The sequence below is a fragment of the Choloepus didactylus genome, chromosome 18, assembly GCF_015220235.1.
Source record: "Choloepus didactylus isolate mChoDid1 chromosome 18, mChoDid1.pri, whole genome shotgun sequence".
NCBI lineage: Eukaryota > Metazoa > Chordata > Mammalia > Pilosa > Megalonychidae > Choloepus > Choloepus didactylus.
Window position 1 is genome coordinate 47315256 of NC_051324.1, and position 14596 is coordinate 47329851.

General features: G+C 34.6%; 1 protein-coding gene across 2 annotated transcripts in view; it reads left to right on the forward strand.

Moving 5' to 3' along the window:
- Nucleotides 1–14596, forward strand: part of SKAP1 (src kinase associated phosphoprotein 1) — a 294181-nt gene that overhangs the window by 39452 nt on the left and 240133 nt on the right. The window contains exon 2 of one of the 2 annotated variants that reach the window (XM_037808263.1): nt 11121–11226. In XM_037808263.1, the coding sequence (XP_037664191.1) occupies nt 11121–11226 (106 nt within the window). Of the gene's footprint in view, nt 1–11120; nt 11227–12930; nt 14423–14596 lie in introns of those variants that run through there. The other variant, XM_037808264.1, reaches the window with a different exon arrangement.

The window sequence follows — 14596 nt, forward strand, 5'->3', positions numbered from 1 at the left end:
GTTGTCCAGCAGATGGTGCTGTTTGGTAACTTAATTGACCTCAGAAGCTGCTTTGCCTCCAAGCACAGGCTGCATTCAAACAGGTGAGCTGAAACTGTGGGATTCCTATGCCCTTACTTTGCCAGCCAAAATCTGGCTTGATGTGGGGCTCCACCTGTGGCAGAGGACTCCCTTAGTTGACCCAGTACTCTAGCTGTCCCCTAGGCAAGGAAACAGCTGCCCACTGCTGCTTCCCTTAAGGGCAAGGAAAGGGCTTTCGGACACAGGGCTGGAAACACAGTCTTTGTCCACATTTTCTCAGTCTCTTTGTCCCTCACTGACCTGGGCCTTGAAATGACCTCCCCTGTGCCCCGGGTCTTCAAATGGTGTGGTATGACTCACTGCTGTGTGAGATTTTAAAATCTGTGTCCCTGGTGGGAGGGGTCTGCTTATTCTGTGCCTTTCCCACACTGAGACCAAGGGGCGGGTAGAGGATTGGCTGGTCTGGGACGGAAGATTCCTACCTGATATTTCTTCTCTTTCTTCAGTTCGGCATTTCCAGTATCCTTCTCCAGTCTATATCTTCCTCCAGAGTTTCAAACAATTCAGAATTGTCCTTTTCTTTCATTGCATCTCTGGAGAGAAGTTTTCAATCACTTTTTACATTGATGACATCACTCCAATCTCTGTTTTTTAAATTGAGTATTTAGTTCATTTTACATTTAATATAATTATTGATATGGATGGATTTAGGGTCTGTCATTTTACTATTTGTTGCAACAGTTTTTTTTAAATCATTTTTATTAAGATTTATTCACATACCATACAATCATCCAAAGTATATAATCCATTGATCACATTACCATCATATAGTTGTTTATTCATCACCCTTATCAATTTTTTTAAACATTTTCCTTGTACCAGAAAAAGTGAAAGCAAGAATAAAAATAACAAGAGTAAAAATATAACACCCAAATTGTACCCCGTCCATTCTTCCTTTAGTTTTTTTTTCTTTTTTTGGCCCCCTTTTTTCTATTCATCCATCTATACACTGGACAAAGGGGAGTGTGATCCACATGGCTTTCCCAGTCACATTGTCACCCCTCATAAGCTACATTGTTATACATTGTCTTCGAGGTTCAAGGGTTCTGAGTTGTAGTTTGATAGTTTCAGGTATTAACTGCTAGCTATTCCAATTCATTAGAAACTAAAAACGGTTGTCTGTATTGTGCATAAGAGTGCTCAGCAGAGTGACCTCTCGGCTCCTTCTGGAATCTCTCAGCCACTGAAACTTATTTCATTTCATTTCACATCCCCCTTTTGGTCAAGAAGATGTTACATATGTTTTTCATTCCATTTTTTGGATTCATGCCTTTTTTGGATTAATCAAATGCTTTTTAGTATTCCATTTTAATTTCCCTCTTTCTCTCTCTCTCTCTGTCTCTCTCTCTTTCTTATTACCTGTAGCTCTTGTTTGTTTGGGTTCCTCCAGTGATTACAATTTGTTCCTTAAGTTCATAATCTACTTAGAGTTAATATCATGCTATTAAGGGGTTTCATTTACCACCTCTACCCTATCTTCTGTGCTAATGTTACCATAGATTTTACATCCACATATGTTCTAAACCATGTATTTGTATTATAATCTGTGCTTTAAATTGCTTGTTATCTTTTGAAGGAATTAAGAGAAAAAAGTGATCATGTTTTATATTTACCTATATACTTAGTGTTTTTAATGGTTCTGTAGATTAGATCCAAGTTTCCCTCTGGTGTCCATTCCCTTCAGCTTGATGAACTTACTTTCGATTTCTTTTAGTGTAGGTTTACTAGCAACACCTTTTCTCGGGTTTTGTTTATCTGAAAGATGTCTTTATTTTGTCATTTTGTCATTTGAAACAGAATCTGGGTTGACAGGTTGTTGTTGTCATTGTTTTTCCTTCCAGCACTTTAAGTATGTCATTCCAGTGTCTTCTGGCCTCCACTATTTTTCAAGAAAAGTCAACTCTCATTCTCATCATTGCTTTCCTTTATGTACTGGTGTCATTTTGTCTGGCTGCTTTCAATTTTTTCTTTCTACCTTTGGTTTTCAGCATTTTGACTATAACGTGCCCATATTTAGATTTCTTTGTCTAGCTTGAGGTTCACTGAGCTCCTTGAGACTGTAAATTGATATTTTTCAGCAAACTTGGGACATTTTGGGTTATTTCTTCTCTACAGCACCCCCTCCTTCTCATTTTGCTTTCCTTCTGGGACTTCAATTATATGTAAGTTATAAAATTTGATATTGTCCACATGCCACTCAACTTTTGGCCTAAGGGTATTTCCTAGCTACTCCACACCACTTGGACTGGGAGTACCCTTGGGTGAAAAGTTGTGTAAATGCTTTTGTTTGCTCTTTGGTGCTTAAAATTATCATTTAAATTTTTTTGTCTAGACTTTAAAATTTTTATCTATGGAAAAGTTATTCCAACATGAGCTATTTTATTATTTTCCAGTAAGCTATTGATTTTTTAATGATTATTTTCCAGCTACCCTATTAAATTCTTACACTTTCTAAATGTTTTTCAATTGATAGTTTTAAGTTTATTTAGTGATACTGTCAGTACATAATGACAAGTTTTTTTCTCCTTCTTAGACTTTTTTGTGTCTAGAACTTCCGGAACAAGGCTAATTAATAGTGGGAGTAAGTGGCAAAGAAATTTCGTCTTTTATTTTAATGATAACTTCAGTTTTTAGCAATAAAATAAGATGCTGGTTTGTGATATACATATTCTTTGGTGAAGAAGATATTTTATTTCTGTTTTACTATAGGTGTCATAAATAGTTAGAGAATATCATTAGAAGAGTTTTTTTTTTTTAATTTTTTTTTAATTTTTTTTTTTTATGCTATTTGCCAAGAAGCTTGTATGGATTTTCTCCTTTAACCTATTAAGGAAATACATAATGTATCACATAATATTGAAACATTTATATCCCCTGGATAAACTTTACAGTATTCTTTTAATACACTGCTAGATTTGACTTGCTGGTCATTTAGGATTTTTGTATCTGTATTAACTTTAAACTTTGGTACCTTTTTGTGCTACCTTTTGGAATTGGGATTATGCTAGCTTCCGCTGAATAATTTTGAGAGGCTCCTCTTTTTCTATGCTCTGAGATAGTTTATATACAATGAGAATTATTTATTGCTTGAAAGTTTGAAAGATTTCGTCCATAAAACTATCTGAACCTGAACTTTTTTTTTTAAACATTTTTAACATTTTGGAAACCTTTCCCTCTTTTTCCCTGGCTATTAGCATATTCAGGATTTAGATTTTCCATTTCTCAATTTGGTTTAAAAAAACTTCTTGTTTTCAAAAATTATTTCATTGAGAGTTTCACTTTTTTTTTTTTTACATAGCTTTTACTTTTGAAAGGAACTTTTTAAAGGGTTAAACATGATACCCACTATTACAAAATTCAAACTACATAAAAGAACAAAAAAGAAAACAAAAATAACTTGAATTCTCACTAATTTTACAGAATATTTCATTTTCTTTTATAAAACTCTTCTGTGTATATGTTGCTGCTCCCTTTTATTCTACCTAATTTTGTGCATTTGTACTGTCTACACTTTTTTCTTGATTCCATTTGCTAGCGGTTTATCAGTTTTTTGGATGTCTACCAACCTTGGGAAAACCCCAGTTCTCATACTTATTTAGCATTTATACATTATTTTTCCCTATTTTTAAGCTTAGTTGTTTTTAACCCCTAAATTGTGTAGTGGAACCCTTTTTAAAAATAAAACCTTAAGTGGAATCTCAGCATATAAAATAGATAAAAGACAAGTACTTGTGGTTAAAGCAACGGGGAGTTGGGGAAAGGGAGGGAGTTTCCCAGAAACTCACTGACTTGACTTTCCCCCCCTCCTTTTCTTTATCACAGGCTTATGACTCCAGAAAGTACTGTTAGAAAACCACTGCTCTTACTCTTTAATGTCTGCCTTTATCTTTATTGTCCTCTTTCTATTTTCCATAGACTTGTATTACTGCTCTTTTTGTGTGCGATTTCTTGAGTTTGGTGTTTATTGCATTTATTTTCATTCTTTCTTATTTAATATGGAAAATATTTAAGTCTATGAAGTTGTCACTGTACCATGCTGGTCATGTCTTATAATATTTTGTCAGGCTATTTTCTCAATAGGTGGTAATTATATTTTTGAGTTCCTCTTTGACTCAAGATATATCTAGGCATGCTCTTTTAATGTCTACATGTGCAGAAATTTGTTTAGTCTTTTAAATATTAATGTCTGGTTTTTTTTCATTGTGATCATAAAATACAATCTTTATAATTTTAAAGTTGTAAGAAAATTTTGATTTTTCTTTGTAATTTAGCGTTTAATCAATTTTTGTAAATGTTCCATGGAAGTTTGTTAAGGACATATATTTTATTTTTAGGTTACAGAGTTTAGTTCATGTCTATTATCTGTTTTATCATTTATATTATTTAAATCCTCTATATTTGCACTAATAGAATAGCTCATACCCTCATGTGGCTACTGAGTATTTGACATGTGATTAGATTGACTGAGATATGCTATAAGTGTAAAATACACACAGGATTTTGAAAATTTAATACCAAAGGAAAAAACTAATGTAAAATATCTAATTAATAATTTTTATTTTGATTATGTGTTGAAATGATATCTTCCCTGATTTGAGTTCCTAGGTTCTTGGCCACGCCGCGAGAAAGAATTCAAGGGCACAGAACAGGTAGAGCAAACCGGTAGAAAATTTATTAAGTACACATGCAAAGAGGAGCGTGTGGGCACTCTCACAAGGAAACAGAGGCAAGAAGCGAGAGGCCCCGACACTGGGGGGCAATCAGCTTTTATAGAGTTTTGCTCCTTTTGTAATTTTTATTGACTATTCTACTACCCTCTCCTTCTCCCTCCTTTGAGGATGCTTGATGGTAGATGAGTAACTCAGGTGGGGTTGGTTGGCCCAGGTGCTGTTAATTACTTAGCTTTACTTACTCCCCTTTCCCCTTCCTTGCTCAGGGCTCTTTGTCCTACCTTCTCTTCTCTCCAGGGCAGTGCCTGGTGGTAGACGGTGCATTTGGACGGGTTAGCTGCTGCTGGGTGTTTGTGTAGGTGGGTAGCTCCCAGGTAGGGTGTCTGTGCAGGGCCCGCCCTCCTGACCTGGATTAACCGTCCTTGCCCAAAGGCTTCTTCGTGTATTTTCTCTCCCCTCTCAGGTCCCTGTTGTAGCCTGCCTCAGTAATACTTTGAATGTATTGGGTTTAAATAAGTAAATAATATTGACATTAATTTCACCTTTTTCTTTGTATTTTTTAAAAAATGAGGCTAAAGAAAATTTTAAATTATGTATGTGTCTCACATTTTATTTCTACTGGGCACACACTACTTTATATCATTATATATTGTTGCCCACTTAGTCTGTTTAAGGCTAGTAGTGACATGTTAAATTTGCTCATCAAAATAATTTTTTCAGTAATTTCTGCTTTTATTTCTCACTGTATATATTTCAGTACTATGCTTATTTAGCATATAATAGGCTCATGACTATTGATGATTATACTTTGTATCAGATAAAGTGATCCTCTTTGGCGTCCTTTAAATTGGTCCTTGAATTCTGCTTTGACTTGGATTATTGCTGTTTTTTTTTTTTACATTTGCCTAGGATATCTGCACATACCTTTTCATTTAACTTGTTTCATTTTATTTATCTTTTAATAATTCTTAAATTAATTTTATTTTTTGATGCAAATGAAAATCTTTACTTTTAATAGGGGAGTTTAACTTTTCACAATTATTGTCATAAGTGACATATTTTATGTTTATATTGTTTATGCTATCTTGTTTCTTCTTTTTTCTGTATTTTGTTATATCGAATATTTTAAAAACCCCTTAGTCTACTTTCATTACTTAGTATTTAATTTTTGATGAAACATAGTTGAACCCATTTTTTCTAATTATCACTGTTGATGGAATATTGCCTATTGACACTATGTAAATGAGTAATTTAGCTTGTTTTTTCTTCATCTTTTATTACTTTTCAATCTGGGATTCAGGTTATTTTTACATTTTTTTGCTTTGTCTCATGTTTATGAAGAATTGTTTTTGATACTTTTAAATAAGGGTTAAACTGTATTTACCACAGTTATCTAGATTTAACTCATGCTGTTTTTGACACTCATTGCCACCTCTTTCCATTGACCAGAGTGTATCCTTGAGAAAATTTCCTCCAGGAGGAATGTGGGGTGTATACATTCAGAGCCGTAACTATTTGAAAATGTTTTTCTGATCTTCTACATAAGCAACATCTTGACTACGTTTAGAATTCTTGGAGCACAATATTTTTCCTTCAAAACACTATAAAAATTTCTCCTGAGATCTTCTTAGGCTGCTTTTGTAGAAGGCCAGTTGATTTTGTTGTAGCTGTTGTCATTTGAAGGCAAGTTATTTTTTCTGTCAGGATGCTTGAGGAATTTTTAAATTTTCTCTGACGTTTCCTAAGGATATGCCCAGGTACTGCCATTTATTTATTTATTTATTCATTATTTATCAATAGCTTTATTGAGATATAAATCACATACCATACAATTAACCCATTTAGAGTGTATATTCAGTGGCTTTTAGTGTATTCATGGAGTTGTGCAACCAATACTACACAATCAATTTTAGAACATTTTTGTATTCCCTGAAAAAAACCCTCATCTCTTAGCCATCACCCCCTGGCCCTCCATCCCCCCATTTCTAGGCAACTAATCTAGCATGTGTCTCTATAGATTTGCTTATTCTAAATCTTTCATATAAATGGTATCATACAATATGTGGTCTTTTGTGGCTGGCTTCTTTTCCATATCATAGTATTTCAAGATTTATCCACATTGTAGAATGTATCAGTATTGCATTTCTTTTTATTGCCAAATAATATTCCATTGTATGGTATACCACATTTGATTTATCCATTCATCAGTTGATAGACATTTGCATTGTTTCCACTTTTTGGCTACTAAGAATAAAGCTGCTATAAACATTTGTGTACAAGTATTTGTGTGGACATAAGTTTTCATTTCTCTTAGTTACATACCTAGGAGTGGAGTTGCTGAGTCATATGGCAACTCTATGTTAAGGATTTTCAGGAACTGTTTTCCAAAGTGACCATTTTACATTCCTTGAGCAATGTAGGGAGGTCCAATTTCTCCACATTCTTGGCAACACTTGTTATTTTTTATTATAGCCATCCTAATGGGTATGAAGTGGTTTCTCATTGTGGTTTTGATGTGTATTTCCCTGATGGCTAATGATGCTGAGTGTCTTTTCACATGCTTATTGGGCGTTTGTGTATCTTCTTTGGAGAAATGTCTATTCAGATCCTTTGCCCATTTTAAAACTGGTTTATTTGTCTTTTTACTATTGAGTTGTAAGAGTTCTTTATTCTGGATACAAGTCTCTTATCAGATATATGATTTACAAAATCTGTCTCCCATTCTGTAGATTGCCTTTTCACTTTCTTAATGGTCAACTTTGAAGCACTAAAGTTTTAAATTTCGATGATATCTAATTTATTTATTTTGTCTTTTGTTGTCATATCTGAGAAACCTTTGCCTAATCCAAGGTCACCAATATTTACGCTTGTATTTTCTTCTAAGAGATTTATAGTTTTATCTGTTACATTTAGGTCTTGGATCCATTTTGAGTTAGTTTTTGTATATGGTATGAGGTAGGAATCCAACTTCATTCTTTTGCATGTGGAAATTCAGTTGTCCCAGCACCATTTGTTGAAAAAAATTATTCTTTTCCCATTACATTTCCTTGGTGCTCTCACCAAAACTCAATTGATTGTAAATTTGAGGATTTATTTCTGAAATCTCAATTTTACTCCTTTGATCTATATTCTATCCTTATGCAAGTACCACATTGTCTTGATTACTGTAGCTTTGTAATAAGATTTGAGATTGGAAAGTTTGAGTCCTCCAACTTTGTTCTTTTTCAAGATTGTTTTGGCTATTCTGGGTCCCTTGAATTTCCAAATGAATTGTAGAATCAGCTTCTCGATTTCTACAAGAAGCCAGCCAGAATACTGATAAGGATTGCATTGAATCTGTAGATCAATTTGGGGAATATTGTCATATTAACAACATTAAATCTTCTGCTCCATGAGCATGGGATGTCTTTCCACTTACTAAGGTCTTTAGTTTCTTTCAACACTGTTTTGTAGCTATTGGAGTGTAAGTATTACATTTCTTTTGCTAAATTTATTCCTAGCTATTTCATTCTTTTGATGCTATTGTAAATGGAACTGTTTTCTTAACTTCATTTTTGTATTGTTTATTGTAAGTGTATAGAAATACATTTGATTTTTGTGTATTGATCTTGTATCTTGTAAATTTGTTGAACTCATTTACTAGTTCTAATAGTTTTTAGTGGATTCCTTCATGTTTTCTATATACAAGATCATGTCTTCTGCAAATAGAAATCATTATATATTTTTTTCCTTTTCAATCTGGATGCCACTTATTTCATTTACTTGCCTAATTGCCCTAGCTGGCATCTCTAATGTTGAGCAGAAGTGGTAAGAGCAGACATCCTCTCTTGTCCCTGATCTTAGTGGAAAAGCTTGCAGTCTTTCACCATTAGAAATGATGTCAGCTGTGGGATTTTTGAAGATGCCCTTTATCAGGTTGAGGGTGTTCTCTTCTATTTCTAGTTTATTGAATGTTCTTATCATGAAGGGATGTCTTGCCAAATGCTCTTTCTATGTCCATTGAAATGATGATGTGTTTTTTGTACTTCATTCTGTTGATATGGTATATTACATTAATTGATTTTTGGATGTTGTTACTTTTACCTTTAAATTCACCTCCCCATTTCCTCATTCTTTAGTGTTCAGAAGACCCTGGAGGTAGCCATTAAGTGACATGTGCAATAGATGTAATTAGGGGCTTGGAAGTTGTCAGTGGCCTTCTGTGAAATTTTCAATTTTCAGAATGTTGCACCTTATCAAAAGTCCTGGTGATGGCTATCTAGCACTTTTTATTTGATGTTCTTGAATGACATGAATGTGAAACAATTTTTTAGGTGTGCTTATGTGCTGTATAAATTCATAACATTATTTTGATACAGTTTCACATTAAAGCATAGTTTTTTGGAGGTAGAAAATTTTAACCATATTATTTATGTACACTTTTGGAATGATAACCTTTTTTTATGAAGAGTAAAGTATGGAGGCATGTGTTCTAGTTTGCTAATGCTGCCAGAATGCAAAACACCAGAGAATGGATTGGCTTTTATAAAAAGGGGTTTATTTGGTTACACAATTACAGTCCTAAGGCCATAAAGTGTCCAAGGTAACGCATCAGCATTCGGGTACCTTCACTGGAGGATGGCCAATGGTGTCTGCAAAACCTCTGTTAGCTGGGAAGGCACGTGGCTGGTGTCTGCTCCAAAATTCTGGGTTCAAAATGGCTTTTTCCCAGGACTTTCCTCTCTAGGCTGCAATTCCTCAAAAATGTCACTCTCAGTTGCTCTTGGGGCATTTGTCCTCTCTTAGCTTCTCTGGAGCACAAGTCTGCTTTCAGTGGCTGTCTTCAAACTGTCTCTCGTCTACAGCTACTGTGCTTTCTTCAAAGTGTCCCTCTTGGCTGTAGCTCCTCTTCAAAATGTCACTCTCAGCTGCACTGAGTTTCTTCTGTTTGCCAGCTCATTTAAATGGCTCCAGTGATTTAATTTAGACCTATCCTGAATGTGTGGGGTAACACCTCCATGGAAATTATCCAATCAGAGTCATCACCCACAGTTGGGTGGGGCACATCTCCATGGAAACACTCAAAGAATTACAATCTAACTAACACTGATATGTTGGCCCACACAAGGTTACAACAAAGATAATGGCTTTTGGGGGAACATAATACATTCAAACTGGCATGGCATGCAACTAGGTGAATGAATCATGAGGATGTTATGTTGAGTGAAATAAGCCAAAAACAAAGGAACAAATATTGTAAGGCCTCACTAATATAAACTAACTCTAATGAGCAAACACTGAGAATTGAATTCGAGAACCTAGGTTATCTGGGGATAGAACAGGGGCAGAGACTGGGCAATCAATGATAGGGAACTACAGAATGTTCCCTGTGTAGTTTTTATCATGTGACCAGGGGATTGTGAAAACCTTGTGACTGACACTCCCTTTATCCAGTGTATGGGCAGATAAGTAGTAAAATAAAGGCAAAAAAATATAAATAATAGGGGGAATAAGGGGTATGGGATGTTTTGGGTATTCTTTTCTATTTTTTTTAATTTTTATTATTTTTGGGGGAGTAATGAAAATGTTCTTAAATTGATTGTGATTATGAATACACATGTATAGGTTGACACTGAACAATTGATTGTTTACTTTGGATGGATTATATGGTGTGTAAATATATCTCAATTAATATGCATAAAAAAGAGTAAAGTATATAGGTAGTATTTCTGACAATTGCAATAATTATCAATACATTTTGTTTTTGGAACCATGTAGATGCGCCCTCCACCCCAATTTCTGTTTTTATCATAGTATGATTTGTTTCATATTGTGTATTTTCGGCATGTCCCTATTTTATAATGCAAGTTCCCATTAATTGCAGTTTCCTTCTTATGGACACATTTTTCTTTTCTGATTGGTTTCCTTCACTTGGTTGCACTGTCATTTTCATTGATGATGTATCTGCTAATTAATTTCTCTTCTTTGAGTGCCTGCCCTTTTTGTTCCTTATTTTGCAATTCAGCTCTATTTTTTATTTCATCTCTATTTATTGGTCTTTCTTTTAATTTCTACTAGCCAGTGACCTTCTGTGACTGGTTTGTAATATTTATGCAGTTTATGAAATTGACAGCCCATGCTCTGCCATCGGTGGAAAATTAATATTTAAATTTTTAAGTGATTTAGAAAATAGTTATTTCTTGTGGTTAATACATGCTTTATATTATTTCTAAATTCATAGCAAGGTCTTGGATTATCAGAATATATCACTTATATGCATATATAAAGTTTCTAAAGAGTAAATAATACCCATTTCTTAATCTTTCGGATTTTCTTCTTTCTGCCTTAGCATCTCTTCTTGTCTGTTGATTAATTTTCCCTTTCTTCTAGACGCTGAAGAGTTCCTGGTGGAAGGTTTGCGGAATGAGACCCTCAGTGCTGGGGCAAGGGACCACAGGGACCTTATTCTACGGGGCTTTCAGCAAATCAAAGCTAGGTTTGTATGAGCTGGTTCCATTCTTCTTCATATGCTTTTAATCTATAATTCTTAAAATCTACTTTAATAGTATGTAAATTAAAAAGTAAGACAAACTTACTGTAGTTCTTTTACTTGGTAGAAACTCAGTAAGTATTTACTGAATTGAATTTGAGGTAGGCAGACAGTGTAGTTTACCAAAATAAAAATATTTTGATAATTTTCTATCTTAAGATAAATTATAGTGCTTTTGGTTTTGTGTTGTTATATTGGCAAATTTATTGAACCCTTGCATTTAAATAAAAGTGACGGTGAAAACTTAACATTTATGCTTGTCCGTATTACTAAAGGGAAAGTGTTAGGCATAATAATAATTAATTTTTGTTATGATTGTTGGTCATGGGTTTATTTCCAGTCTCCTTCCCCAATAGAAAACTTAAACCAGACTTATCTAGTTGATTTTTGACCATATCAGAATGTTTTAGTCTCAGACTGGGTTGTAATATCATGCTCATTAAGTTTATTATAAAGAGGCCATGACCTACCTTGTGCATTTTAAAATGTGAACGTCTGACAGGTGCATACACTTGCTTGGTGGGTGGGGAGAGGGAAAGGAATAAAAAATCTTACTTCGCAACATATTCGTGACCACTCTTGCTTATATGTGGTTACTGAATGAGAGTTGGGGATAAGTGAGTGTTACTTTAGCCTTTTCCAACCTGGTGGCGATATGATTCAGAATGTTTGAACATAGTGCTCTTGGAAAAGGGAGAGCATTTGCAGGGTTTAATTTGCGTGGCTGACCATTCTTAACAGCTCTTTGAAAATCTAACTGAAGCTTCTTAGAAGCATGGAATTTTATCCTTTGGAAAGACACAGCCAGAATCTATTCCCTCCAGGAATGTGAGAGAACCTTACCAGATGCCCTGCTGGATCTTAATCGATCTTTCCTGCTGGCTAATTAAGCATCACTTTTACTCAGCAACTGGGGACTGTGTAATTATCAGCCTGGGTTGCCCTGAATAATTGAAACAAACGAATGCAGAAGATGGGAGCTTTTTGCAAAAATAGGTACATTTATAATTTTTGGTAGGCTGGGAGAACATTTAAAACAAACTTTTCCATAAAAGGTTACTTTATTAGTAAATAAGTGTAGTCTTAGTTGTGTACCTGAAGGCTTAGTTATTAACCCACAGAATTTTTTTTATTTTCACAAGTTTGTCTTTGCAAAATCTAAACATCAGAGGATTATTATAAGGATGTCATGAAGAATAAAGGTAGAATCTATTTTAGACTGTATTATATAGGGAAAGGGATGCTATAAATGTAATTGTGTCTGTGGTGCTGCTATTTGGTATAAATCCGTGGTAAGGAATGTTCACATCTGTAGGAAATAAATATACAATGAGGGGGAATTCTCCTTTCCCATATGTGTACCAGCATCAGGAAAAGGCTACATTTCAATCTTAAATTGATAATTGAAGGAGAATTTGAACAATTCATTACTGTCAGTTATACATTACTTATTATCTTCTTTATGAATGTGCGCACACACATACAGAAGCTGGATTTGTTACAGAGTAGAGAGGGTTCCTCATTCTCAAAGAACTTGCTGTGTGGTTTGTGGGGTAGACATTTAGGAAATAATCAACAGGAACTTTAGGAAGCATCTGCATTTGTTGATGGGAGCTTTCTGCTCATTGATTTGTTGTGAGAAACATGACACTTACTTAGAATTTATAATTACCAGATCACTAAGGAAATGAGGAGCCAGAGGCTAGATACTGTAGAAGAAAATGGAAAAATGAGTCTTTCCTTTAGCAAGCTCTTTGAAACTGCCTTACATCCACCCATTCAACCATCATCCCATTAACGTAACCTTTGTTTTACTGAATCCTCTTCTTCAGTCACACCACCTCTATTGTTCCATTTATGACTAGTCAACTTGAGTGTATGTGTATTGATATTAATTGGCTTGAAAGTACCAAAAGTTTGCAAAATGTCAGCCACAATTTTTTTTAAATTTTATTATGGTAATGTATATATAAAACAAAAATTTGCCATTATAACCATTTTAAATGTACAATTCAGTGGTGTTAATTACATTCAGTATGTTGTGCAACCATCACCACCATCTGTTTCCAAAGCTTTTTCATCATCCTAAATTGAAACTCTGTACCCATTAAGCAATAACTCCTCGTTCCTTCTTCCCCCAAGCCTCTCCAACCTACTTTCTGTCTCCGAATCTGCCTATTCTAGACATATCATAAAAGTGGTATCATACAATATTTGTTCTTTTATGTCTGGCCCATTTCAAGCAGCATAATGTTTTCTGGGTTCATCATGTTGTAGCATGTATCAGAACTTCATCCCTTTTAATGGCTGAATAATATTATACCATTGTATGTATGCACCACATTTTGTTTTATCTGTTCTTTTGTTGATGGACACTTGGGTGGTTTTCTTCTTTTGGCCATTGTGAATAATGCTGCTACTAACGTCAGTGTACAATTATCTGTTTGAGTCCCTGCTTTCAGCTCTATTGGATATATACCGAGAGTAATTGCTGGATCACATGGTAAGTCTATATTTGACTTTCTGAAGAATCATCAAACTTTTTCACAGTGACTGTGCCATTTTGCATTCCCACCAACAATCCACAAGGGTTCCAATTTCTCCATATCCTCAGAAGCACTTGTTATTTTCTGTTTTTTTCCCCAATAATAGCCATTTTATGGGGTATAAAGTTTTATCTCATAGAGTATCCACAGTTAGTTTTGTTGTGTGGCAGTTATATCTCCCCAAAAAGCTTGGTGAGAAAAGAAATTTGGTAGGCATCAAACTTGGGAATTAAATTTATATGACAAATTGTCAAGTAACATGAAAAGAGTTATTGAAAGTCATTAAAAAGTTTTATCTTTAGTCATACTAAAACAATAGAATTATGGGGTTTTGGCAAGTTTAGGGGGTTCCACACCTATCTAAAACCATAATTTGGCACTTCAGTGCTTATTTGGAAGGTTTGTAAGAAATTCCTAGCAGGATAATCTGGGAAAGCCACTAGATAAATATACATGCAATATTTGTTTTGCACAAAGTCTTATTTCTCTCTTTATTGTTTCCCTGTTTTGATTCCTTCAATTCTTTCCTCGATGTTTTGCTGCTTGAGAATGAAAAAGGTGGAGAGAAGTGAAAATAGCACTGCCTCTGATTCATGGTAAGCTGTAGGGGGCTGGCCCTAATTTTTATGGCTGACTTAGAATTCAGAGGTATTTGCCACGGTTGTGGACTTGCTGTAAATTAAAGGGTCTTACCCCATCAAAGCTATTACAGTGTGCTTTTTGCCACCTTTCTGTTGTCTAGAGTGACCGACCACAGGAAATGATAGTTG